Source organism: Apodemus sylvaticus, chromosome 1, assembly GCF_947179515.1.
Source record: "Apodemus sylvaticus chromosome 1, mApoSyl1.1, whole genome shotgun sequence".
Classification (NCBI taxonomy): domain Eukaryota; kingdom Metazoa; phylum Chordata; class Mammalia; order Rodentia; family Muridae; genus Apodemus; species Apodemus sylvaticus.
This window is the reverse complement of record NC_067472.1, coordinates 78,542,155-78,568,132: the sequence shown is the minus strand read 5'-3', so window position 1 is coordinate 78,568,132 and position 25,978 is coordinate 78,542,155. Positions and strand designations below refer to the sequence as shown.

At 49.3% G+C, this 25,978-nt stretch overlaps 2 protein-coding genes across 5 annotated transcripts in view; one reads left to right on the top strand and one right to left on the bottom strand.

Annotated features, from left to right (window-relative positions):
* The window catches only part of Septin1 (septin 1), a 502,205-nt gene that overhangs the window by 996 nt on the left and 475,231 nt on the right, over positions 1-25,978 (bottom strand). For 2 of the 3 annotated variants that reach the window (XM_052198252.1, XM_052198262.1), the window contains exons 2-8: positions 2,502-2,593; positions 2,319-2,405; positions 1,948-2,071; positions 1,255-1,389; positions 1,054-1,171; positions 389-490; positions 177-273 (exon numbers count right to left, since the gene is read on the bottom strand). In XM_052198252.1, the coding sequence (XP_052054212.1) occupies positions 177-273; positions 389-490; positions 1,054-1,171; positions 1,255-1,389; positions 1,948-2,071; positions 2,319-2,405; positions 2,502-2,593 (755 nt within the window). Of the gene's footprint in view, positions 1-176; positions 274-388; positions 491-1,053; positions 1,172-1,254; positions 1,390-1,947; positions 2,072-2,318; positions 2,406-2,501; positions 2,594-2,743; positions 2,844-25,978 lie in introns of those variants that run through there. The other variant, XM_052198243.1, reaches the window with a different exon arrangement.
* On the top strand, positions 15,551-20,236 carry Znf48 (zinc finger protein 48). Of its 2 annotated transcripts, none has more exons than XM_052198070.1 (2): positions 15,551-15,641; positions 17,616-20,236. In XM_052198070.1, the coding sequence occupies exon 2, from the start codon at positions 17,630-17,632 to the stop codon at positions 19,403-19,405; it is 1,776 nt and encodes a 591-aa protein (XP_052054030.1). In that variant the 5' UTR covers positions 15,551-15,641; positions 17,616-17,629; the 3' UTR covers positions 19,406-20,236. The 2 variants fall into 2 exon arrangements, with proteins under 2 accessions (XP_052054030.1, XP_052054037.1); XM_052198077.1 differs by having other exon boundaries at positions 15,576-15,672.

Below are 25,978 nucleotides of genomic sequence, written 5' to 3'. Positions count from 1 at the left end.
CCACCCTTAGGATCTGCTCTCTGGGAGTACTTCGCTATTGTAGCGAAGGACCCACGATTTGCAGCCCAAGGACCCCTCATGTTGCTTCTAGGAACTCCCAAGACTAGAGCATATATAACTTCATATATAACTGCAGACTGAGCTCCCTGCTACTCTCAAAGCATGCCCGGCCTTACCCTCCACGGTACCCCAGGAATAGCGGCGACCCCTCACTGGTCGGCTTCCATCCCTCACCACTTCACAAGACCCAACGACTGCGAAAGGGATGTTTTCCTATGGGACGGGAGTCAGGAGTCACGTTGGCTCCTCCTGGGCATCACCCTCTTTCTCAGATTCCACCTCCACCTCCACTTCCTTTCGTGCCCCTTTCCACCTCCACCTGTCAAACCTTCATTTCTTCATTCTGCTTCTTGAATTCTTCGTCCTCATCAGAGTCACACTCTGGGAACTGATAGATATTGATCTCCTCCTCTTTCAACTGGTCCCGGATCTCAGAGCGGATAGAGGGAGAAACTGAGATATGACCAACGGACATTACATGGCCAGAGACAGTGAGGTATAGTGGGGTGACCAGAGAGAAAGAATGATATGAAGGACAGATGGTGAGAAATGGCCACACAAGATGGCCAAAACCAAACCTCAAGACATGATGATGAGAAACTTAGATAGAAAAAATATCAAAATACGAAAAAGTGGGACAGTGGGAAAGCACTTTGAAGACAGTGAGTCAGGCAGTCACTATCCCTATCACGAAAGCAAAGATGCCAGGAGCTGTGGTGCCCCTCCCCCTTTCCGCCTAGCCAAGCATCTAGTTCCAGGGCTGTTTGATCTTTCAGTTCTGAGTCTGAGCTGTTAGGGCCATGGCTGCTTGTGGCAAGTTCATACTCGCTTTCCTCACCCCACCCCATCTAGCCTAATGACACCTGCTCTAAAAAGGTCCCCCCAAGATAAAAACAAAACAAAACCCAGCAAGACAAACGAGGTTCAGTCATGGCTTTTGTTGTCACTCGGCGGTGTGAGGCAGCCACACACACAGTCCGGTCTGGGCCATACCTTCTGCTTGAGGACCTGCGTCTCCCTGGGCATCAGGGCATCTGCTTTGCCGATGACCGGGATGATGTTGACCTTCTCATGCACTGCCCGGAGGAAGGCCACGTCTAGGGGCCGGAGCCTGTTTCAGGGATTGATTGGTCAGGCCTCGGCTTCCAGTACTGAGCTCTCCCCAGCCATTCCACCCCAGGGTGCTCTCCAGACCCTCGGCCGAAGGGTGAGATGAAGTAGAGGCAGCAGTGGACTCTAGAGTCCTGGATGTTCTTCCTGTTCAAGCCGCTTTCATCCCTGAGGTATTGCTCAAACTGCTCCTCAATGAATCGAACCACGGGCAGCCAGCTGGAGTGTGGAGAGGAGACGCACAGTCTGAGGTCACAGGGCAGGCGGCAGCACGAGGTGAGCCAGGGCTGGGCAGTGTGAAGTAATTTCTTTGCTCCTAACCCAAGCCATCAGGGATGCAATGGCACATGTGACATCAACAAGTGTGGTGGCTGCACACCTGTAATCTCAGCCCTCAGGAAGCTGAGGCAGGAGGATTGCCATATCTGCAGCCTGCATGGCCTACATAGTGAGTTCCAGGCCATCTTGAGCTAATAAGACACCATCTCAAAAAAACAAAAACAAACCACAACAACAAAAGCATTGAACAACCTGGCATGCATATGCCTGCAATGCCAGGAGGCAGACTTTGAGCCAGTCTGGGCTACACAGGGAATCTGAGGTCCCTGAGCTACCTTGAGAGAAACCTTGTCTCAAAACAAGAAACACTGGGCCAGATTGTTACCAGAAACAGGTACCTCCTTTTGGGTCAAGGGGCTATGACAAGCCAGCCTACAACTGACCCCTGGTCTTCCATAGTGGAAGAGAGGCTTAGCTCCTGTCCCCTCCCCTCCTCACCAGTCTGAGCAGTCCACGGAGTCCCCGAAGCCAGGCGTGTCCACCAAGGTCAACTTCACCTTGATACCTCCCTCCTCGATCTCCACACCCCGCCGCTCAATGGTCAGAGTTTGTGTGGTGCGAGCTATGGGGACAGAGCAGACGGCTGCGTAGGCCTCTGAAGCAGGGCTCCATTCCTGGTGCCGCAGCTGCCCGCATGTGTTTTCAGGGAGGAAACAATCTCAGAGAAAGCCAGAGGCCACCAAAGTCCCCAGATAGGAAGAAAAAAGAAGGCAGCCTGATGACACAGGGAGAGACCAGGGACACCACAGAGGGAAGACAGGGACAGCAGTAGGGGGTGCGAAGCCTGTGGAGGCAAGGGGGAAACTTACCCCTGGCATCTGGCACCTGCCGGTCCTCATAGAGGTTGGTGAGGAACAAGCTGTTGATGAGGGTGGATTTCCCCAGGCCTGACTCCCCTGTGCACGGGACAGGCCCACTGGTCAGACAGGAGGGCGGCCATGATCTCCTGAGTACATCACCCCGCCCCCCAGCCTCGCTCCAGAGCCCCGGACCTGCGACCATGAGTGTGAAATCAAACCCCTTCTTGACAGACTTGCGATGCAGCTGGTTGGGCAGGGCAGCGAAGCCCACGTATTCCTTGTCCTGTGGGGGTAAAGGGAGACAATCTGAGGCCTCTGGACATGGCAGGGGAGTGCCCCAGTGCCACCTGAGCCAAAAGCCAGTAGGGCCACTTAGTGTGGGTTACCTCGGGGACCCTCGGGGGAGGAGGGCTGCCCCCATGCCTAGAACTCACCATGGCTCGGCTGGCTGTCTGGGCTTGCACCTGGCGTTGCTCCCCACTTCCTCTGGTGGGGCAGGAAGTTGAATGTGTCAAAGGAGGGGCGAAGTGAGGGGGCAGAGCAGGAAGCTGAGCTGCTCAGGGAGGTGAGAATCCCATGCGCATCTCTTTGAGTTCAAAGATTTTAGTTTTAATTATCTGGGGGCAGGGATTTGTGCCAGAGCAGGGCATTGGCTCCCCTGGACCTGGAGTCGCAAGTAGCTGTGCACTGCCTGACAGACAATGGGAACTGAACTCGGGTCCTCTGGAACAGGAGCACAGTCTTCCTTGATAAGCCACCGTTCGTTCGCCCCGGTGCATCTCTTCCTATCACCCACATGTATTCAGCCCCTTCATTCTCCACAAGTCTCCATGCCAAGCCCCAGAGCGGCCTCCAGCATCATGGTGAGATGTGGGTACGACAGAAAGGAAGGAAGCAAGATGTTCTCCTTAGCAAGTCTGATAAGGGTTGAGCAAGATGATTTGCAAAAAGAAAAAAAGTTCCCGGGCTGGAGAGATGGCTCAGCAATTAAGAGCACTGACTGCTCTTCCAGAGGTCCTGAGTTCAAATCCCAGCAACCACATGGTGGCTCACAACCTTCTGTATTGGCATCTGATGGCCTCTTCTGGTGTGTCTGAAGACATCTACAGTGTACTTAATATATAATAAATAAATCTTTTTTAAAAGGGGGGAGGCTGGAGAGATGGCTCAGTGATTAAGAGCACTGACTGCTCTTCCAAAGGTCCTGAGTTCAAATCCCAGCAACTACATGGTGGCTTGCAACCAACCATAATGAGATCTGATACCCTCTTCTGGTGTGTCTGAAGACAGCAACAGTGTACTTAAATATAATAATAAATAAATCTTAAAAAAAAAAGTTCCCAGGGTGTAAGCGAACAAAAAGCCGTGATAGGGTTGGAGGTAGGTGACTGACAGTCCCCAGCTCAGGCTGTGGGCTTTTTGAGGGTGGTAGAGCTTGAATCGAACTCAAGTCACGGACACCTGCCACACTCAGCTCCGCTACACTCCCAGCCCCCAATGGATTTTGGATATTTTGAAACAGGTCTTGCTGTCTATCCAGACAGGCCTTGAATTTGCAAACCTACCACGTCAGCCTCCTGAAAGCTAGAGTTACAGGCCTGGGCCAGTGTACCTCGATTACGGCTGTTTTGTTTTTGAGACTGGATCTCATGTAGCCTAGGCTGGCCTCGAACTCACTTTGTAGTCTAGTGAGTAATCTAGTCAGCTCTTGATCCACCTCGCCTTGCCTCTGGCTGTCCAGTGCTGGGATTACAGGTGTGTACAGACCTGGCATCTGGTCACCACTATCAGGAAGACTTTCAAGATACAGGAAGTCGCAGCTCAAACTCTTCAAGAGTGCCACCCCCCACCCCCACTCACCAGTCCCTCTACATTAGAATACAGTCTGCACTCTGGCCTGGTGGGTGACGGTTGTCCCTCTTTGCCTGATGTCTTGTCTCATTCACTCTTCAAGTATCTATGGCTGAATATTTATTTATTTATTTATTTGTATATGAGTAATCTGTCTTCACACACACCCAGAAGAGAAAATGGGAATCAGATCCCATTACAGATGGTTGTGAATCACCATGTGGGTGCTGGGAATTGAACTCAGGACCTCTGAGAGAGCACTCGGTGCTGTTAGCCAATAGGCCATCTCTTGAGCCCTTTTTAAAAACCATTTTATTTTAATGTTTTATTTGTATGGGTGTTTGCTTACACATATGTCTGTGTACCACAAGCATGTTATGACCACATAGATGCCCACAAAAGCCAGAACTGGAGTTACAAACAGCTGTGAGCTACCATGTGATGCTAGGAATTGAACCCAGGTCCTCTGGAAGAACAGCCAGTGTAGTCTCTCCAGCCCCTGAGCTTCCAGCTTTTTTTTTTTTAAAGATTTAGTTATGTATTTGTTTATTTAATGTATGTATTATATAATAAATACACTGTAGATGTCTTCAGACATCCCACAAGAGGGCGTCAGATCTCTTTGCGGATGGTTGTGAGCCACCATGTGGTTGCTGGGAATTGAACTCACAACCTTTCCAAGAGCAGTCAGTGCTCTTAACCACTGAGCCATCTCTCCAGCCCATCTTAACCAGTTTCCATCTTAACCCTGGCAGGGCTGGGGCTGGAATCATGACGCAGGTCAGGTGTATCAGCTACTGTTTATCACAGCTTTCTGTTGCTGTGAGAAAATGCTCTATTACCAAGAATATCTTACAGAAGAAAGGGTTTTATTTTGGCTTATGGTTCCAGAGGAATAGGAGACCATCGTTAAGGGTATGTGGTAGACAGTCAGAGCAAGAAGCTAAGAAATCACACTTTCAACCTCTGAAAAAGAAAGGGAGTAAACTGGAAGTTGGGGCAGGCGACAGACCTTCAAAGCCTGCCACCGTGATGGCCGTCCTCGAGCAAGGCTGCCCCACCTCCCAAACGGTGCAGCTCAGGGATGGCATCCTCTTGCCCAGGCCACCACGCAGGCGGGCGCTCTACCACCGAGCTATACAATCAGCCCTAACATTTCTTTCTCTGCACCAGGTGACCTGTTAGCTCTTCAGTGGCACCTTCCTCCATTGCCTCTGACGGAGCTTTTCTGGTTTAAACTGCCTAGGGCCTTCCTCAGGCCCTCAGTGCTCACATTTGCACCTGGCTGTGTCTGATGCCCTGGGGACGGGGACTATGTCTTCCTAATTTGTATATTCTGGGTGCTTCATAACAATTTTTTTCTCTTTCTTTCTTTCTTTCTTTCTTTCTTTCTTTCTTTCTTTCTTTCTTTCTTTCTTTCTCTCTCTCTTTCTTTCTTTCTCTTTCTTTCTTCTTCTTCTTCTTTCTTCTTTCTTCTTCTTCTTCTTCTTTCTTCTTCTTCTTCTTCTTCTTCTTTCTTCTTCTTCTTCTTCTTCTTCTTCTTCTTCTTCTTCTTCTTCTTCTTCTTCTCTCTCTCTCTCTCTCTGTTTTTCAAGACAGGGTTTCTCTGTATAGCCCTGCCTGTCCTGGAACTCACTCTGTAGACCAGGCTGGCCTCGAACTCAGAAATCCGCCTGCCTCTGCCTCCCAAGTGCTGGGATTACAGGCGTGCGCCACCATCGCCCAGCTAACACTTAATTTCTTAAGAGTGTGTGCACACAAGAGATGAGTGAATGGGCCGGGTGGTGGCACACACTTGTAATCCCAGCACTTGGGAGGCAGAGGCAGGCCGATCTCTGAGTTTGAAGCTGGCCTGGTCTGCAGAGTGAGTTCTAGGACAGCTTCTCTATTCAGAGAAACCCTGTCTTGAAAAGCAAAACAAAACAAACAAGAATGAATAAATGAAGTTAGGCAGAGTAAAGGCTAGAAGTCTGCTGAACACAAATAAAGATCTTTGCTTTGGGGTCAGAAGGAAGTCCCCCACAAAGTCCAGATCTACCCCTGACTTGCTGTGTGACCTTGAGGAAGTCATGTGATCTCTCTCAACTCCAGCTTCCTCAGGGTAAAGTGAAGAACACGTATTTCAGCACACCATCAGCACCATTCCAGGTTTTCTATGATCTACAGACGTCTGTAACATTGGAGCTGGGTGACCTTGAGCATGGAAATGAACGCCTCTGGACTTTAAAATCTAGTCATCCGATAGTCTCCAAGCCCCTGTGATCAGGAACCTGCTCATGCTCTGCTTTAATACTATTTTACAGTCTCCCTGTGTAGCCCAGGATAGCCTCCTGCCTCCACATTCTCGGTGCTGGGATTACAGGCCTGTGCAGTCTAGCCTAGCTCCTCTATGTCTTTTTACTGTATTTATTATATTCCTTTTTAGTCTCTAACTATGGACTGATTGTGCTCCCCTCCCCCATTTATACATTGAAGCCCTATGTGACTCTATTTGCATATAGGACAAGAAAGGAGATGATTAAGTTTGGTGGCTTAATCAAATAGGACTAATGTCCTTTTACGAAGAGGAAAAAAAAATACAGCTCCCACCTATGTACAGAGAAAGGTTCAGTAAGGCCACAGCAGGAAGGTGGCAGTCTGCAACCCAAGGAGCGAGTCTCACTGGACACCAACCCTGTCTGCATCTTGATCTTGGAATTCCAATCTGAAGAACTGTGAGAATATGAATGTTTGTTGTTTGGGCCATCCGGTCTGTGATATCCTGTTATAAAAGTGTGGTGGTTTGGCTCATATAGTTGAATGCTAAGTTATCAGAGAGTGGTCCTATTTGAGAAGGATTAGGAGGTGTGGCCTTGTTGGGGGAAGTGTGTTACCGAAGGTGGGCTATGAGGTTTAAAAAGCCCACACTAGGCTGAGCATCCTTCTCTCTGTCTGTGGATCAGGATGTAGCTCTCAGCTCCTTCTCCAGCACCTTGGCTGCTTGCCGCCATGTTTCCTGCCAGGATGGTAATGGACTGAAGCTGTCAGCCAGCCCCCAATGAAATGTTTTCTTTTATAAGGGTTGCCTTGGTCATGGTGTCTCCTACAGCTCTAGAATAGTAACTCAGATAGTCTCCAGGAACTCCCTCCATTGTCTGTCCCTGTCTAAGGTAGCCTCAATAGCATGTTCAAAGTGTTTTTCTTTTCATTTTTGGGGGGCTATGCATATTGGTGGGTTTGTTTTATTTTGGCATTTTGTTGCTGTTGTTGTCTTGTTTCTTTGAGATAGGATAGACCAGCCTGGCCTCAGACTTGCTGTGATCCTCTGCCTCTGCCTCTCAGATTCTTAGATCACAGGTATGCCCCAATACTGTGGGGAGTGGAGGGAGCTTTGAATGAATATGTAAAGAACAAATGGAATCCTGAGTGAATGTGTCGTGTTGATATGGGCACACTATGTCAAAGACCCAGTGCTTCAGGCTTAGGGGAATGGTATCATAGCAACACTGGGCAGTGGAGACAAGAGGAGCCTCAGAGTCTGTTAGCCAACCAGGGGGCAAGGAACCAGTCCAGTGGTGGGGCCCTGTCTCAAGGCAATAATGTGGAGCACAATGGGAAAAAACACACAAAGTGTGGCTTCTGCATACACACATGGGCATGCACATCTGCACATTCAGGTACATGCATCACACGTGTACATGCATTACACAGACACACAATGATTTTAGAGGGCAGGGGGTGTTTCTGGGATGGAATCCAGGGTCTTATGGATACTGGACATTGGAGAGTTTTTTGTTTGTTTGTTTCTTTTTGTTTGTTTGTTTGTTTGTTATTTTGGTTTTTTGAGACAGGGTTTCTCCATATAGCCCTGGCTGTCCTGACTGGAACTCACTCTGTAGACCAGGCTGACCTCCAACTCAGAAATCTGCCTGCCTCTGCCTCCCAAGTGCTGGGATTAAAGGCGTGCGCCACTACTGCTTGGCTATGGTTTCTTGCTTAGTATTGGTGAGGATCCTGGTTCAGTTCCAATGCATGTGCAGGCAGCCATGAGTATACACACGCGCGCGCGCACACACACACACACACACAGAGAGAGAGAGAGAGAGAGAGAGAGAGAGAGAGAGAGAGAGAGAGGGGAAGAGGAGTGAAAAGTCCCTTCTGAGCTTTTTCCCTCCTTACCTGTCAAATGGGATTGAAAGCCTTTGCCATCTTCAACCTGCAGGTCCTGTGCTGTGTCTTTGTTTGCTTCCCATTGCTGTGATAAAGACCATGATCAAAAGCCACTTGGGGAACAAAGAATTAATTTGCTTGCATGTCTCCACCACAGTCTACCTTTGAGGGAAGTCAAGTCAGGAACCTAAGCAGGGCCGGGCTGGAAGGCAGGAACTGAAGCCGAGGCCGAGAGGCAGAGGAGCCCTGCTTCTTTCTGCCTTGCTCCTCCTGACTTGCACAGGTTGTTTGTTTGTTTGTTTTTATTTTTTGTTTTTGTGTTTTCATGTTTGCTTTTGCTTTTGAATTTAAGACTGGGTCTCTCTGTGGAGCTCTGGCAGTTCTGAAACTCACTGTGTAGGCCAAGCTGACTCTCACACGTCTGCCTGCCTCTGCCTTCTTTTTTTTTTTTTTTTTTGATTTGTCTTTTTCGAGACAGGGTTTCTCTGTATAGCCCTGGCCGTCCTGGAACTCACTCTGTAGACCAGGCTGGCCTCGAGCTCAGAAATCCACCTGCCTCTGCCTCCCAAGTGCTGGGATTACAGGCATGCGCCACCACCGCCCGGCCTGCCTCTGCTTTCTGAAGGCACAGTTTGTTATCTTAGACACCTGTGATGGATGGAATAAAAACGACCCTCATAAACTCATATACTTGTATGTTTGGTTCACAGTTAGTGGACTGTCTAGGAAGGATTAGGAGGTGTGGTCTTGTGGGAGGAGGTATATCAATGAGAGTGTATTTTGGGATTTCAAAAGCCCTCCCCAGGCCAAGTAGCTGCTTGTGGATTAGATGTAATCTCTAAACTACTGTTCCAGTGGCATGCCTGTCTGCCTAGCACCGCACTACACACCATGATGGTCACAGACCAACCCCCTAGAGCCCATGGAGCTAAATTCTTTCTTTTATAAGTTACCTTGGTCAAGGTACCTCTTCACAGCAATAGAACAGTAAGACAATTTCTCAGGACCACCTGTCCAAGGGTGATCCTTCCACATCAATTATTAACCAAGAAAATACTCCAATAGACTGGCCTCCAGGTCTTGGAAAAAAACAAACCAAACCACACTTAGTGAAGATGGTAGCATCAAGGTTAGTGCACACATAATGCACTCAGGGCAGTGCCTAGGGCATGACAGGAGGGTATAGGAGACGTCGCTCATTCTCTCACAAGCTCAGCAGTACAGGGGGTATCGGCTAAAGCTAGGAACTGCACTTCTGTGCGAACTGCTGACAATGCAGACAGCAGAGCGAGAATTAAGTTAGCATCACATTCACAGAGGAGAGAGACAGCCATGAGCGTGAGTCCCGGCACCCATGATGACAGTGTTGGCCGAGAAACCATGCTTACATGCAAGTAGAAGGAAGGGATAATTATAGCCTTTCACAGGACACCGCTCTCTCTCCCCTTTCTTCATTTCTTATCAGACTGAGCAGACTTGTGGGGAATTGGAGTGTGAAGTGTGACGCCCTGGATTCTATTCCTGGCACTGAGAGGGAAGGGAGCAAGGGATGAAGGGAGAGACAGAAAACGAAAGAAACGGGTTATGAATTTCTGTATTTGTGTCTAATCCTAGTACTTGGGATGCTAAGGCCAGGGCATTTCAAGTTGCCAAACAATCTGAGCTATGTGCTGAGACTTGTCTTAAATTAAATTAAATTATAGAGAGTGAGAGAAGAAATCGAGAGAGAGAGAGAGAGAGAGAGAGAGAGAGAAGAAAGCAATTTAAACTCTTCTTACTGCCACCCCCCCCCCCCTTTGTTTTTCAAGACAGGGTTTCTCTGTGTAGTCCTGGCTGTCCTGGAACTCACTCTGTAGACCAGGCTGGCCTTGAACTTAGAAATCTGCCTGCCTCTGCCTCCCAAGTGCTGGGATTAGGGACGTGTGCCACCACTGCCTGGCAAGTTTTGTTTTTTTTTAAAAAAAAAAAAAACACTAAAAATTGTATGTGTGGTAACCAGTGCCTTTAATTATAGCATTAGGAAGGCAGAGGCATGGAGATCTCTGTGGACTCTAGATTAGCCTGGACTACATACCAAGGTCCGGGCCAGGCAGGACAACTCTATGAACTTATGTCATAAAGAGACCCTGTCTCAAAACAAAACAAGATCAAATAAAAATCTAAAGCCAGAGGGTGGAAGGCCAGTAGAATACATGAGCTATTGAAGTGGAGGAGGGTACTGGAGCCCATGGAGGATCAGAGCACTAGAAGAGACGGGGAGTATGTGAGAGAGTCAGCCAGTGAAATATGTATATGTATATAATACCACTAGGAAACCTGTTCATGTATACACTAGCAGATACTAATCCAATATCTTGCATTAATATAACACCACCTTAATATGTATTATTCTAGATTTTTTCTCCTTTGATTTGTGTGTGTGTGTTTCAAATAGAGTTTCTCTGTGTAGATCAGGCTGGACTTGAACTTAGAGCTCTGCCTGCCTCTGACGCCCAAGTGCTGGAATTAAAGGTGAGCTCCACCACCACTCAGCTTTTGTTTTGTTTTTTGAAACAGTGTTTCACCATGTTGGTGTATATCTGGCTGGCCCAGAGCTCATTCTGTTCTATGTATATGAGTACACTGTAGCTATGTCCAGACACACTGGAAGAGGGCATCACTTCCCATTATAGCTACCCTGTGGTTGCTGGGAATTGAGCTCAGGACCTCTGGAAGAACAGTCAGTGCTCTTAACCCGAGTCATTTCTCCAGCCCCACTTACTTGTTTTTTTTTTTTTTTTTTTTTTTTTTTTTTCAAGACAGGGTTTCTCTGTGTAGCCCCTGGCTGCCCTGGAACTCCTTCTGTAAACCAGTCTGGTCTCAAACTAAGAGATCCACCTGCCTCTGCCATCTGAGTGCTGAGATTAAAGGTGTGCACTACTAATGCTTAGCCTATTTATTTATTTTTATTTATCATGGGTGTGTGTGTGTGCCACAATTAAGTACAGAAGGTGGTGTTGCTGGGGACAACTTGTCACAGTCAGCTCTCTGCTGCCACCATGTGGGAGTCCCAGGGATCAAATTCATGTTGTCTTGACTTGGTGGCAAGTATCTTGACCTGGTGACTCATCTTCTTGCCCACGGTGATACATTTTTAAGGTGGAAGTTTTGCTGTGTTATCTGCATCTCCTACCACATGCTGTGGACTGAATTTTATTTTTTCACGTCCTCGTTGCTTTAATACTGCGTAAGTGTTTTGCCTGCATGTGTGTCTGTGTGAGGCTATCAGATCCTCTAGAACTGGAGTTACAGTCGTGAGCTGCCAAGTGGATGCTGGGAACTCAACCCCAGGTCCTTTGAAAGAATGACCAGCCATCTCTCCAGCTCCTTCCTCAATCATTCTTTCCTTACTTTTTTTTTTTACAGGAGAGTGTGGTTTTAATTAGGCTGGCTGGTCAGTGAGCCCCAGCATCTGGCAGCTGCCTGTCTCTCTCTACCAACCCTTGGATTACAGATGTGCTCCCACTACAGGCTTTCACATGGTTGCTGGGGGACCTAAACTCAGGACATACTGTTTAGTCAGCAGGCACTTTACCCAGGAACCATATCCAGTGTAGGGTAACATTTGGAAAATTTTCTAACTTTGGTCACACCCAGTTCCAAATCTGTCATTATAGCTTGGAGATTCAACCGAATTGGCTCAGGTTTTGCCTGAAACAGGTCTGTGGAGACTCTGGATGCCAGTAGCATAGCTCAGTCCAAGACCAACTGCCTAGCCTCAGAACCAAGCTAAATGCCTAAAGGCCTGTGTCTAGAGCGCTGGCGTTAAGGATGAAATCTAAAAGCCAGTCTGCCTGAAATCCTTTTGTTATTGTGAAACAGGGCTTCTCTGTGTTGGTGTGTGTGTGTGTGTGTGGGGGGGGGTGTTCCTATAGCTCCAAGAGCTAGCAGAGACCTGAAGCTGAGGGGCTACAGGCTTGAGGGAGAGGCAGCCTAGAGCACGGGGGTGGGAGTGGGTGGGGGTGGGGAAGGGAACTAGTACTTCAGTAGAAAGATCCAGATGGATGCAGCAGGCCAGAGAGAAAGTTGTTGCCCGGTGGTGATGAGCACCCCAAAGCCATAGCAGGCTCCAGGATCTAGAGAGACGCTTATGGTATAGACCAGAAGTAGATCAGTTAAGGTTAAGGGAGAAACAAGCGGGAACTCCAGCGAGGGAGGGCTCCAATATCACAGAAGCCACAAGGATGTGGAGAAGCTGCGAGACTTAGCAGGCAGCTCCTACATAAAGCAAGGGAATCTGCAAACTCTAGGCCCAGGAAGGCATAAAGATAGAGCAGGAAGCTCTGAGCAGAATGGGAAAGGGAGATGTACCCCTGTAGCAGGCTGAGGGAGCTGAGAGGGGGCCCCGAGGAAGGCATGGCGGGAAGGGGGAAGCAGCAGCTAAAGAATCAGGCCCTACAGACACATCAACTGTAATTTACAGACAGGACATTTACACGGTGTGTTGGGAAAACTAGACAAAAACAAACGGCTTGGCACAGAGAACAGAGAAATAGGGCAAGAATCTCTTTTCCAGTCCCCTCGATTGCTGGCAGTGTTTGAATAGGCCTCACATAATACAGAGACCTAGGATGCCACTGTTTGGATTGACTAAGAGATGTTGAGGCCAAATTTGATTGCAAAAGCTAGCTAGCATGCTTGGAGTCCATCGGGGCAGGTGTCAGGTAAAGAGGGGCTGTATGTTCTGCAAGAGGCATCCCAAAAGGGCGCCAGGAGGCATGCAAAGCTGTTCCCATGGGTGAAGAAGAGGAAAAGGTCCTAGGCCTGAAGTTCAAAGTGTTCCCAGGACCCAGGGAAGACTGAAGACACAGCTGTGCAGAGACACAGCGGTGCAGAGGATCATCACCTCACTGAAGGGGGGGGCAAGGGTTAAAACCCCGAGGAGACTGGTACCAGGGCTTTTGAGGGGACCCAAAAGGCAGAAACAGCGCAGAAATAAAGCCAAAGGGAAAGGGTCCAAAGCAGGGTGGGTACTTCTGCCTCCAAGAGTACCAGAGATTTGGTGAAGCATTTATGCCGGCGAGGGGGATCATTTACCAACTGCCGGTGACAGAGGGCTGAGCATCGGTGGGCCACAAGGTGGATCTCCTGCAGGTACAGCTGGTGGGTAGGGTCCCAGAGTGGCTTTAACCCCTCTTCCCCCCAGGGAACTCAGGCAGGCACCTGAGTACCAATGACAGGGGGCTTGTTGTTGAAAGTTTACCTTGGTGGACCAGGCCAAGGAATGTGCAGAGAACACAGCACACAATTGATCTATAATAACACAATGAATGTAAGAGATTTATTGGCGGGCACAAAAGCCTGATTCTGAGCAGGAGTGAGAGAGAGGGAGGGAGGGTTCCATTGATGGCAAGGGCTTTATAAAGGGTATGGCAGCTGGTGATGGTGTGTCTGCTGGGGCTGGGTTGCTGCCTGCAGGCGAGACTGGAATGTGGGCAGTTCCTAACACGCGTCCCACCTGTGACCTCAACTACAAATGGTACTGTACTTCCTGTTCCAGAAAATAGCAACCACGTCTTTTTTCTTTTTTTGGCTTTTTAAGACAGTGTTTCTCTGTGTAGCCCTGGCTGCCCTGGAACTCACTCTGTAGACCAGGCTGGCCTTGAACTCAGAAATCTGCCTGTCTCTGCCTCCCAAGTGCTGGGATCAAAGGTGTGCACCACCACTGCCCTGCAACAATGTCTTTGTTCCAACATTTGTTTCAAAAGGCCATTATAACCACCTGTTGTTATGGCCGCCAGGTGTTGTGCTTCTGTAACTCTGCCTATTTGCCTGCCAAAGCCTCAGTTTGGACCCCTGTCTCCCGAGCTTATAAAACCCTTATCTTCCCTAGATCAATGCTGACCTTTTGAATCCATTTTAGGGGAGGCATCTCGTGTACAAGAATAAAAAAGTCATGATGATTTGGGTTGGGAGGTCTTTCTCCTCCCAGCTTTGGGATTAACAGGACCCAGCAGTATTTTTTTTGTTGTTGTTATAATTTTTAAAATTAGGAGCAACGGGGTGGGGGCGCATTGCATCAGTGCATGCGGAGGTCAGAAGACAACGCGCACTCTCCTTCCATCGCAAGGGTTCCTTGCATAGAACTCAGGTTGTCAAGCTTGGTGACAATCACCTTTTCCCACTGAGGCATAATATCGTTGGCCCGATTTTCTATGTCTAATGATTTGTATGCTTTTCTTTAAAACTGACGGCACTCAAGGGTCAGACGCTGCATGGCTTAACTTTAACTTCTGCTTTAATGTAAAATGCTAATACATAATAAGTTAATAAAACCCCCCTTAGCCCTTGCTTCAGTGGCAGGACATAAGAGTCTGGGTACTCACCTCTACAAAGGAAAACCTGCCTACAACACAGAATACCGGGATTCTGCTTCTAGGACCTGGGCCCCTAGGAACATGGCCCCCAAGATGGAGGCAGGGTTTATTCTTCAGTCCCTCCCTGGGCTTGGCCTTTGCAAAGCTGGCAGCCTTTCTTTGTTTCTCTACCTTTGTCTCCGCCTGTCGTCCTTTGTTCTTTCTCCCGCCTGTTTCTCTCCAGGCTCTCCGCCTCTTAAGGCCCCTGACACCACTTGGGTGACTTGGCGTTTATCTGTTTCTACATCTCTTTGTCTCTGGTACCCAGTCTCTCGGTCCTGTCCCTGCGCAACTCTCACGCCGACGGTGCCGGTGCCGCGACTCGTGGCTCTCCGGCTAGAACTTGGCGGCTCCCGTTCGACCTACGTGCCCCAGCCCAGCCCCCACTCCGGGCTGGGCTTTGTTTCCCCCGCCTCGGCGCCCCGCCCCGCCCGCCCGCCCGCCCGCCCGCCAGCCGGCTCTCCGTTTCCCTTTGTCTGCCTCGGTCTCTCCCACTCCATCCCCGGGCTCCTTTCTCGTTGTCCCGCGCGGGCAGTCGGCCCCGCTACGCCAGTTGACCAGCGGAGGAGGCTCGCCGCTAACGCCGCAGGGCACGGCTAGAACTGGTCCTTGCCGCCCCCGCTGCCGCCGCCGCCGCCGAGCCCGCGGCTCCTCCGGGTCCTAGAGCGGCTCGCCGAGGCCCGTGCTTCCGCTTCCCGTCCCGCCCCGCGGCTCCCGGGACGTGGGCCGAGCCCCCACCCGGCGTGGCGTGGAGCCCGTATTCGAGCTTCTGGCTGCTGGGTCGGTGTTGTACCGAGGGGACCAGGGCGGCGGGTGCCCTCGGAGCCACCGGAGCCGCGTCCCGGTCGTGGGCCGACGGTGCAGCGCGCGACACAGCCCTGGGGCGCCGAGCTTCGCGGCGCAGCGGACTTGGAGCGGCTGAGAGCCATCGGTCCAGGTGAGGGCGGCGGTCAGCGCCGCGCTGACAGGTAATGGGTGCTTGGGGACCCAGGAAAGTCGGACGTGGGCGAAGGGGCGGGGGAGCAAATTCCGAAGGGAAGAAGCCAAGGCTTCTGAGCACCTACTGTGTGCCAGGCCGTGAGGGGCATCCTCCCTAAGGCTCTCCCCTCCCCCTTCACTCAGCCCCGCTGCAGGCCTCCAGGCTCAATTGTAACCTCTGGTGCTCTTTCCTCTTCAGTATGCGCTCTGCTGTAAATCCAGCTCCAGTACTGGCTCCCTTCTCAAAACCGTCCCTACCTTTCTTATTTTTATTGATTAGAAGCTTTAGTGAACCCGGTGTTAAGTACAGACCTTGCCTGCTCAGACTAGTCTCAGTATCCTTTTCCAAGCGTTTTGTTTAGTTTTGTTTTTGCTGCAGAGTAATGCGGGTCCTTGACTTCTTATCTCCTGCCTGTTGTGACAGCTGGGTTGCTCGGAACCCACAGAATCATTGTGACTTTGTCTTTTCTCTCCTACACCCCATATCTGTATATCTGTAGGGAAGTAAGTACATAAAAGATCGTTCAAGTTCCCGGGACAGAATAGAGCCAATAGGGTGGAGGGTGGGGAATTCACAACCAGTCTGGGCAGTACAGTAAGACAGTCTCAAAAACTGGAGGAAAAAAAAAAAAAACACAAATTCAATGGAAAGACCACATACTAGGTTTTCTGTTCCGACCAGCAGGACAATCTCAACGGGGTTCCCCAGGGCACCTAAGACAGAATGGGGACAAGAGACGCAAGAGACAGACAGCAAGATAGGAGTTCAGATCAAGCTGCAAATTTTTATTTTCTCACACTGTAATATAAGGAGAGCAAGCAGGGTGTGTGTGTGTGTGTGGGGGGGGGCGCAAACATTCTCTCCAGGGAGTAATCTCTCAGAAGGGTAGGAGGGGGCAAACATTGACTCTAGGGAGTAGTCTCTCAGACTCTCACAGGGAAGCTGGCTTCAGCTTCAGGATGTTGGCTAGCTAAAATGGTCAAGAGGAGGTGGAGTGGAAATAAGTTGCCAGGTAACCTAACTGCAGGTGACTCTGTTCTGACCAACTTGCTATTTGGAAAATATCTAGGATGGTTGAAAGGAGGAGGTTTTGAGATCTATGTGAGAATGACTCCTAGCAGTTTTCTAACATGAGATGCTGTAATATAACAACAGTCTTAGGTAGCTAGGAAACTTGGCCACTTTCTACTAACTTTGATGTGGTGGTGGCACATGCCTTTAATCCTGGCACTCAGGAATCAGACGCAGGAGCACCTTTATGAATTCCAGGTCATCCTGGTCTACAGAGTGAGCTCTGAGACAGCCTCTTTACACAGAGAAACCCTGTTATGAAAACAAAAGAAAAAAATGCTTTAATGCTCTTTGTTTCCATGAGTGTAAAACAAAGAGGCCAATATTACTAATAGGATTTTGAAGGTCTCTATTGTTTGAAAGTCCCGGTATTGTTTAGTTTAGTGATTATTGATTAAAAACATAGTAAGCCAGGATGCCGGTGCATACCTATTATCCCAGGCATTGGTAGGCTAAGAAAACTTTGTTTGGAGACAAGTTGTTACTATGTAGCTGACCTTGAAGTCTGCTCCACTTGCCTCCGCCTCCCCAGTCTTGTGATTAAAAGCATGCACCACCATGCCTGTCAGTCAGGACTGAAAGTTCAAGGCCCGCCTGGACAAGTGATCAAACCCCCTGTCTGAGCTGAGGAGTGCAGCACAGTGGGACTTATAATTAGTGGGAGACAGATAATTAGTGCTCCCAAAGCTCAGCAGAGAGGGAGAAAATTCAGGAGGTCATGCGTCATTAAAGAAGTCTTACTGGGGAAGTTACCGAGGTTGCCCCTAGGAGTGGAGGCCCTGCATTGCACTCTGGGAGCAAAGAAAGGAAACATGAGGTTGAGCAAAGGGTGAGATTTATAATTCCGTTTTCTTTCTCTAGTTGTTATTGAGAATATGGAGGCAGCTTCTCCGGTGGATGAGTTTGAACATACATCACAGGAGACAGATGGCCCAGAGTTCAAGGAAGAAGAACAGTTAGCCCCAGGTCATGAAGTAGGAAATGCTTCTCTCAAAGCCGAAGGCATTCAGAGCTGGGATGACTTATGGGTCCGCAGAGAGGGGCTTGGAAAGCGTCAGCCTCGAGACCCAGTCCCCAGGGTCCTGGGCGAACCCCGGTGGGGACAGGGCAGTAATGACCGAGCTGCAGTATGTGGTGAGTGTGGCAAGAGCTTCAGGCAGATGTCCGATTTGGTGAAACACCAGAGGACTCACACAGGGGAGAAGCCCTACAAGTGTGGCGTCTGTGGCAAGGGCTTTGGGGACAGCTCAGCCCGAATCAAACATCAGCGAACTCACACTGGTGAGAAGCCCTATAGGGTCCGGCCACCAGCCCCAGGTCCTCCCAAGATGCCTCGATCTCGGATTCCTGCTGGTGAACGCCCCACTATCTGTGGTGAATGTGGCAAGAGTTTCCGGCAGAGCTCAGACTTGGTCAAACACCAGAGAACGCACACAGGAGAGAAGCCCTACAAGTGTGGCATCTGTGGCAAGGGCTTTGGTGACAGCTCTGCCCGAATAAAGCACCAGCGGACACACAGAGGGGATCAACTCCCCCGGCCAGTGGTTCCCCGACGGCAGCCATCTCAGGAAGCTCCAGCAACTCCACACAGACCTAAGGCCCAGGACAAGCCATATATCTGCACTGACTGTGGTAAAAGGTTTGTGCTAAGCTGCAGCCTACTGAGCCACCAGCGGAGTCACTTAGGACCCAAACCCTTCGGTTGTGATGTATGTGGAAAGGAGTTTGCTCGGGGCTCCGACCTGGTGAAGCATCTGCGGGTACACACAGGTGAGAAGCCCTACCTGTGTCCCGAATGTGGCAAGGGCTTTGCTGACAGCTCTGCCCGGGTGAAGCACCTCCGCACGCACAGCGGCCACAGGCCTCATGCCTGCCCAGAATGTAACCGTAGCTTTCGCCTCAGCTCCACCCTTCTTCGGCACCGCCTCACCCACGTGGAGCCCCAGGACTTCAGTTTCTCAGCCTACCCCGTGGTCCCACCCATCTCCAGCCCGCCTCCACCTCCTCTTGGCACTAGCCCCTCCCTGACACCTCGAAGCCCTTCACAGTCCAGTGATGGGCCTTTCGGCCTACCTGGCTTGGAACCAGAGCCTGGGGGCCCACAGGCCGGGGAGCCGCCCCCACCACTGGCAGGTGACAAGCCCCACAAGTGTCCTGAGTGTGGCAAAGGTTTCCGCCGAAGCTCTGATTTGGTGAAACACCATCGTGTGCACACAGGGGAGAAACCCTACCTCTGTCCTGAGTGTGGCAAGGGCTTTGCTGACAGTTCCGCCCGAGTCAAGCACCTCCGCACCCACCAGGGCGAACGCACTAGACCACCCCCACCATCTACTCTCCTGCGGCCCCATAATCCACCTGGTTCTGTACCCATAGTCCCTCAGTCTCGAGTGCGGGGCCAGCCCTCTGGACCCAGCCAGCTTCATATGTGTGGCTTCTGTGGGAAAGAGTTCCCCCGGAGCTCAGATTTAGTCAAACACAGGCGTACACACACTGGGGAGAAGCCATACAAATGTGCCGAGTGCGGTAAGGGCTTTGGTGACAGCTCTGCTCGAATAAAGCACCAGCGTGGGCATCTGGCCTTAAGGCCCTTTGGGGTAGGGGATGGTCGGCCAAGATCCCTTCAGGAGGAGTCACCAGCTGGGATGGAGTGATGGGGAGTCTAGGGAGGGTAGAAGCCCAGGGTACCACAGGGAGGGTATCTGCTGCTGAAAGCAGAGAAGAGCCTGGGAAGCGGTGGGGGGTGAGGAGGGAGGGTGAGAATAGCTAGCAACAGATGAGAGACTGTACATAACCTTCATGCTCAGGAAACTGTCTTGGTTAGGCAGTGGGACCTTGCCAGTGTGAGCTGTATCACAGCTTCTAGAACACTGCCTAGCACAGATTAGGCCCTCAATAGTTGTAAAATTGATAAGTTGGACTCAATTCTGAGATTCTGCTGCCTCCTGGTAAGTACAGGCCCCTCAGCTGGCCACAGTTGTGTCCAACCTTTACTGCCAGCACTCAGGAGGCAATGGCAGACTGATCTACATAGAGAGTTCTAGGTCAGCCAGAACTCTGGTAAAACGAAGAAGAAGAAGAAAAACCTTCATCCTTTCAACCTTAGTCTGGGAGAACAAATTGTTGGAATTTTAGGTGTCAAGACAAGGCGGGGGCATCTTTGTCACCCTGAGGGTGAAGTATTGCTGTGGAGAAGGCAGTTCTCACCTCTGCCTGTGGGTCACCAGACAGGGTTTATGCCAAGAAGGGTACTTTGGGAAAGAGCTTCTATCTGTATTCTTTAGAGGGTCCTTCCCACTCAGACACTGGGACACTGGTAAAATAGAAGAGCCATCAGGAGCACTCAGTTTCCAGTCTGGGTGCAAAACCTAGGTCATCGTGGACATCTGCAAAGACCAGCCTGCTGAGCCGGGCCAGAGAAGCTTCAAGCCTCCACAGTTAAGTGTCTGTCTCCGTATTAATAAATCGTCCCTTGTCTGAGGGTTGCTGTGTGTGGGTATATGTGTGTGTGTGTGTGTGTGTGTGTATGTATGTGTGTGCATGGGTAAATACAAGGCCAGCAAGGACTGAAGTATGTATAGAGGCTCTGCCATAGGAAAAGCCCTCAGCCACGATATTTAAATGGGTCCTACACCTTAAGTCCATTAAATAAAAGAGATTGTCTTAGACAACTAAGCTGCTTTCATTGGAGGAAGGTGTCAGAGCTCATGCCTATAGTCCCAGAATTTAGGCAGGAGGATCACTCAGAACTGAGACAGACTGGGTAGTCTTCAGGTCTGTCAGCTGATGCCCTCGGCCATGGGCTGTTTGCCCACAAGAACCTAGCTACAACGTGAACCCTTGAATGTGAGGTACCCAGGAGGGAGGACCAGCGGCTGGGAAGTGGGAGGCTGGTGATCAGAGCCTGGCAGAATGTTGTCGGCCTACCTGGTACAGGTTCAGAGAGTGATGCTAATTCATCAAGGGATGTTGGAAGACCCACTTCCCCAGACCTTTAAAAATTCTGCCAGCACTCTGGGAGGCAGAGGCAGGCGGATTTCTGAGTTCGAGGCCAGCCTGGTCTACAGAGTGAGTTCCAGGACAGCCAGGGCTACACAGAGAAACCCTGTCTTGAAAAAAACAAATCCAAAAAAAAAAAATATATATAGAAAAAAAAATTCTATTTCCCCAGCAGTAGAACTTCCTGGGGAGCAGGACACTGGTCCCTATCTTGTTCTGAGGAAAGAGCCAGCAGACAGGGAAAGGAGTGACCTAATTGGCCGATGACAGGGATCATTAGTTCCATTCATCTTATTTGGCAGGTTCTTGCCAGACCTGCTAACAGCTAACTGTTGAGGAATAGTCACAGGAGTTCTCCCTAGATCTTAGCTGGCGTCCTCAGAAATCTGGCCCTTGTGAGGTTGGATGCATTCCTGAGACCCTGCAACTTTACAGTCTGTCCCAGGATCTTAAGAGACTTGTGTATTTCAGTGCACAGGCATCCTGTTGGCCCTGAACGGAGCCCTGGGAGGGACTTTCACGGAAGGTTCTTCCTGATGTTTTGTCTCCTTTCTCTAAGGTGACCCCAGTGAACTTTGTAAAATGCTGTTAGGCCATGCTGCTTCACTGCTCCACTGAAAACTGTCCCTGCTTCACACTGTAAAGCATAACTCCTGGGCTGGATGGGCAGCTCCGTGCTGAAGAGGACCTATGTGTTCCCAGCACCTATACCGTGGCTTACACACTAGCCCTAGCTCCAGTCGGCATCTGTGACCCTCTGATGAAGTCTGTTGTACCAGGCATGCAGATGATGCACATAGATACGAGCAAACACTTATACCATTGTGAAATACTTTTTTTAAAAGATGGGAACTTCTGCTAGTTCAAAGATTACAGAAGAAAGACCCTCAACCGAAATCTTCGTGTTCGAATTAAAGCAAGCAAAGCAAACTTATTTGTGTACATGGGCTGCCTCTCCCTAAGAATGTGAGGAAGACAGGGTTTGATAGTTCAGGAGTAGGGGATTGGCAGGCAGAATAGGTTATCCTAACCCAAAAGCAGGATGAAAACATACGAAGTCATTAAGGAGCATTAGGCAGTGGTGGCACCCGCCTTTAATCCCAGCACTTGGGAGGCAGAGGTGGGCGGATTTCTGAGTTCAAGGCCAGCCTCCTCTACAAAGTGAGTTCCAGGACAGTCAGGGCTACACGGAGAAACCCTGTCTTGAAAAACAAAAGTCAATAAGGACCTCCTGAACCAAAGAAACAAGGTCATCATAGGTGTACAGCCTTTTGAAACAAAGATAGGGTTGCAAGATAGTTATAAGCAACTTTTTGAATCAGATATAATTGCCATTCCTGGAACAGGCAGTACAGACCCATTTGTAGTTAAGATTACAGGTGAAGCATATCTGAATCCTTGAAAAACAGGTTTAGTCATAAGCAGGAATGGATCTAGTTTGTCTTTATTGTAAAATGGCTTTTAGGCTTAAAATGGAGGCAGGTTAGTTCTTCAGTAGTCTTAACTCCAGGTAGTCATAACAACCTTTTGAAACAAAGGTAGGGTTGCAAGATGGTGATAAGCAATTTTTTGAAACAAAGGCATAGTTGCCATTTCCTGGAACATGCAGTACAGAGCCATTTGTAGTTGAGGTTACAGGTGGGGCATGGCCCAATCTTGAGAAACTTCAGGTTTAATCATAAACAGGAGTGAGCCATAGGATGGAAGCAGCTGCCTCATCAATGCCTGTTAGCCTTAGGCTTTCCACGGAGTGAAGGGCTGGCTCTCTGTGCCTTTCCTTCACTGAGAATTCAGCTGAGACAGTTAAAGCTCAGATTTAGGGGTTTGAAGAGGCCTGATCCAAAACAGCTAAGATAAACAGCCTATTGTGTCCTGCCTTGTGGATTTTTAAGGAGGTTCTGAGGTGGAAGGCATATTATATTCTTGGGTGTAAGATACCTCCCTTTCCCTCTTCCTTCATGATGAATCGTATTGGGGTTCAAGAGTCCCTCCAGAGTAGCTTGGATTCCAGAGGTGAGCCACCATAACCAACTTCAAATTTCTGTTCCCAAACCGCAGGACAGTCAACAGGGTCCCTGGACCACATAGAAGAGGATGTGAGACAAGATGCAAGAGACGGACAGCAAGACAGTATTCTGATCAAGCTGTCAAGTTTTATTTTTTACACACTGCAGTATAAAGGGAAGCAAGCAAGGTGTAGGGAGGGGTAAAGGGGGCAAGACATTGTATTTGGGGAACAATCTCAGGGGGCTAGAATTGTTTCTCAGAACAGTCAGAATTGTCTCTCAGAATCTCAGAGAAAAGCTGGCTATTGCTGCAGGAAATTGGCACAGTAAATTGATCACGAGGAGGTGAAGTGGAAAGGAGTTTCTATGGTAACCTAACCACAGGTGAGCTCTGTTTGTTCTAGCCCACTCAGGTGAGCTCTGCATGTACTGACCATCTGGCTACTTGGCTAATCTTGAAAGCTAGTATTTTTCCTTCTAAAAGCAAGCTCGAAATGGCTGAAAGGAGGGGGTTTTGAGCTCTATGTGAGAATGGCTCCTGGCACAGTCCTATCAGGGACTGATGCCCACAAACCAGTGGTCACTGATCTCAGACAGGGATGGTTTACTGAATGTACACCCTAAAACTGATTTTTCTCTTGTCAGCTTATAAAGGCTAAAACTGCAAAACCCACAGTGAGCTCATGTGCAGGTGCAGGAAGTGCTGCCCAGTGGTCAGCTCTGACACAAGCTATTTCAGACATAACATTTCCTATTGATCTTTAATTTGATGGGTCCCGCACAAAGCTTTGTGGAATTTCTTAAGATTAACAACGTCATACAGAACATAACAGGATATCAGCATGACCTTGCACTGAGTCAAGTTACTCTTCTTTGTCAATGACTGGCAGGTATGGAACAAAATGGCTATAGCTATGCTGGGGAGGGGGCAAGCCTCCAGAGATCAGACCTTTTTAGGTTATTTCTTTCCACATTACTCTTGAAAAGCCCACAAACAGGGAGAGGGATGGAGTCTTTGAGAAGGCAGACCCTTCCTTGGTGCAGATGGATGGCAAAGTGCTGTAGGGCTATAGTTTCTTACACAACCAAAACCTGTCACTTTAAGAATATTTAACTAGAGATGGAAAGAGGGCGCAGTGGCTAAGAGCATTTACTGCTCTTGCAGAAGACCTGGTTTGGTTCCCAGCACACATACTGTGGCTCACAACCACCTGCTACTCCAGCTCCAGGAGATCTGGTGCCCTCTCCTGACCTCTCCAGGCTCCTGCAGGCATGTGGCACACATACATGTACTCAGATGTACACAAACACAAAAGAAAAAAAAGAGGGCTGGAGAGATGGCTCAGCGGTTAAGAGCACCGACTGCTCTTCTAGAGGTCCTGAGTTTGATTCCCAGCAACCACATGGTGGCTCACAACCATCAGTAATGAGATCTGATGCCCTTTTCTGGTGTGTCTGAAGACAGCTACAGTGTACTCATATAAAGAAGTTAATCTTTGGGAAAAAAGAAAAAAAAAAAAACTTTCAGAAGCTGAAGAGCTGGCGCTCTTTCAGAGGCACAGGGTTTGGTTCCCAGCATCCACGTGTATCCCTCACAACTGCCTGAGTCCACCTCAGGAGGTCCGATACCTTCTTTTGGCCTATTTGGGCATCTGCAAGCATGTGTACACACACACACACAGTCATGAATGTTTTTTAAACAGTAACCGTAAAAACAGGCATTTGGGCTGGAGAGATGGCTCAGCGGCTAAGAGCACTGACTGCTCTTCTGAAGGTCCTGAGTTCAAATCCCAGCAACCACATGGTGGCTCACAACCATCTGTAATGAGACCTGTTATCCTCTTCTGTAGGTGCCTGATGACAGCTACAGTGTACTTACATATAATAAATAAACGAATAAAAATTTTTAAAAAGGCATTTAACTGCGAAGGAGCATCCCGGCCATCAGAAGATAGCTCCTGAGCTGCTGCCACCTCAGGTCTGCTTCCCTCTGCAGTGTCTGGCCCTCCACCCTTTCCTTTTGAAATGGACTCATCTATCTTGCTGTCCAGATGGCGTTGAACGCAGGATCCTCCAGAGTAGCTTGGATTCCAGAGGCAAGTCATCACATCTAACTTCAAATCTCTGTCTCCGGTCCTATCTGGAGCCGATACCCACGGGAGTCACGAGACGATATTGGTAATATCAGAAAACTTTGGGACGCCGGTGGTGGCGCATGCCTTTAATCCCAGCACTTGGGAGGCAGAGGCAGACAGATTTCTGAGTTCGAGGCCAGCCTGGTCTATAGAGTGAGTTCCAAGACAGCCAGGGCTACACAGAGAAGCTGTCTCAAAAAACAAAACAAAACAAAAAAATTATTTTTAAAAGATTTTATGTATATGAGTACATTGCAGCTGTCTCAGACACACGGAAAGAGGACATTGGATCTCATTACAGATGGTTGGGAATCACCATGTAGTTTCTGGAATTGAACTCAGGACCTGTGGAAGAGCAGTCAGTGCTCTTAACCGTTGAGCCATCTCTCTGGCTCCTTTATTATTATTTTTTTTTTATTAAAAAATTTAGAGTCTCACTATGCAGGCCTGCCCGGCCTTCAACTTACAGAAATCCACCTGCTTCTGCCTCCCAAGTGATGAGTGGCTCCATGCCCAGTTAAAAATATCTAGAGAGACAGGCAAGGTAGTTCTGTAGTATTGTAGAGTGGATTTGACCTTGGGCTATTTCCACCCTTAGTACCAGTTTTCAGAAATGCTTCCTTACTGTGTAACTTAGGGAAATCAGTCCTCTCTGAACTATCTTTAAGTGCATGTGTAAAGTGAGGTCGTGATCCTTTGTGCTGAGCAAATGTGACCAAATGTGTAAAACAGTAAAACCCAAAGCCAGGCATGGTGACTCCTTTCTATTCTCCCCGGATTTGGGGTGAGGGTTGGGGTGCAGAACTAGAACTAGGCTCACCACTGGTTCTAAACTAACCAGGTTTACATAGTGAGTCTCTGACTCAAGTCAGAAACAACACAGGGTGAACGAAAGCAACAGATTAGGCGGTTGTGGATCTGGGTATGCGGGCAAAAATCAAGCTGTCTGGCAGGCCAGTGGACGGGAAGGCGACGCGAGAAAGAACGAAGAAGGGAAAAGGAGAGGGAAGAAGAGGGGAGGCAACAGAGCCCGCTCTCCAGGCGGGGCGCCAGCGAGAGGCCCAGACCCGCGGGAGCGCACGTGGCC

Coding starts and splice junctions, on each gene's coding strand:
- Znf48 (XM_052198070.1), top strand. CDS start 17,630: ATGGAGGCAGCTTCTCCGGTGGATGAGTTTGAACATACATCACAGGAG.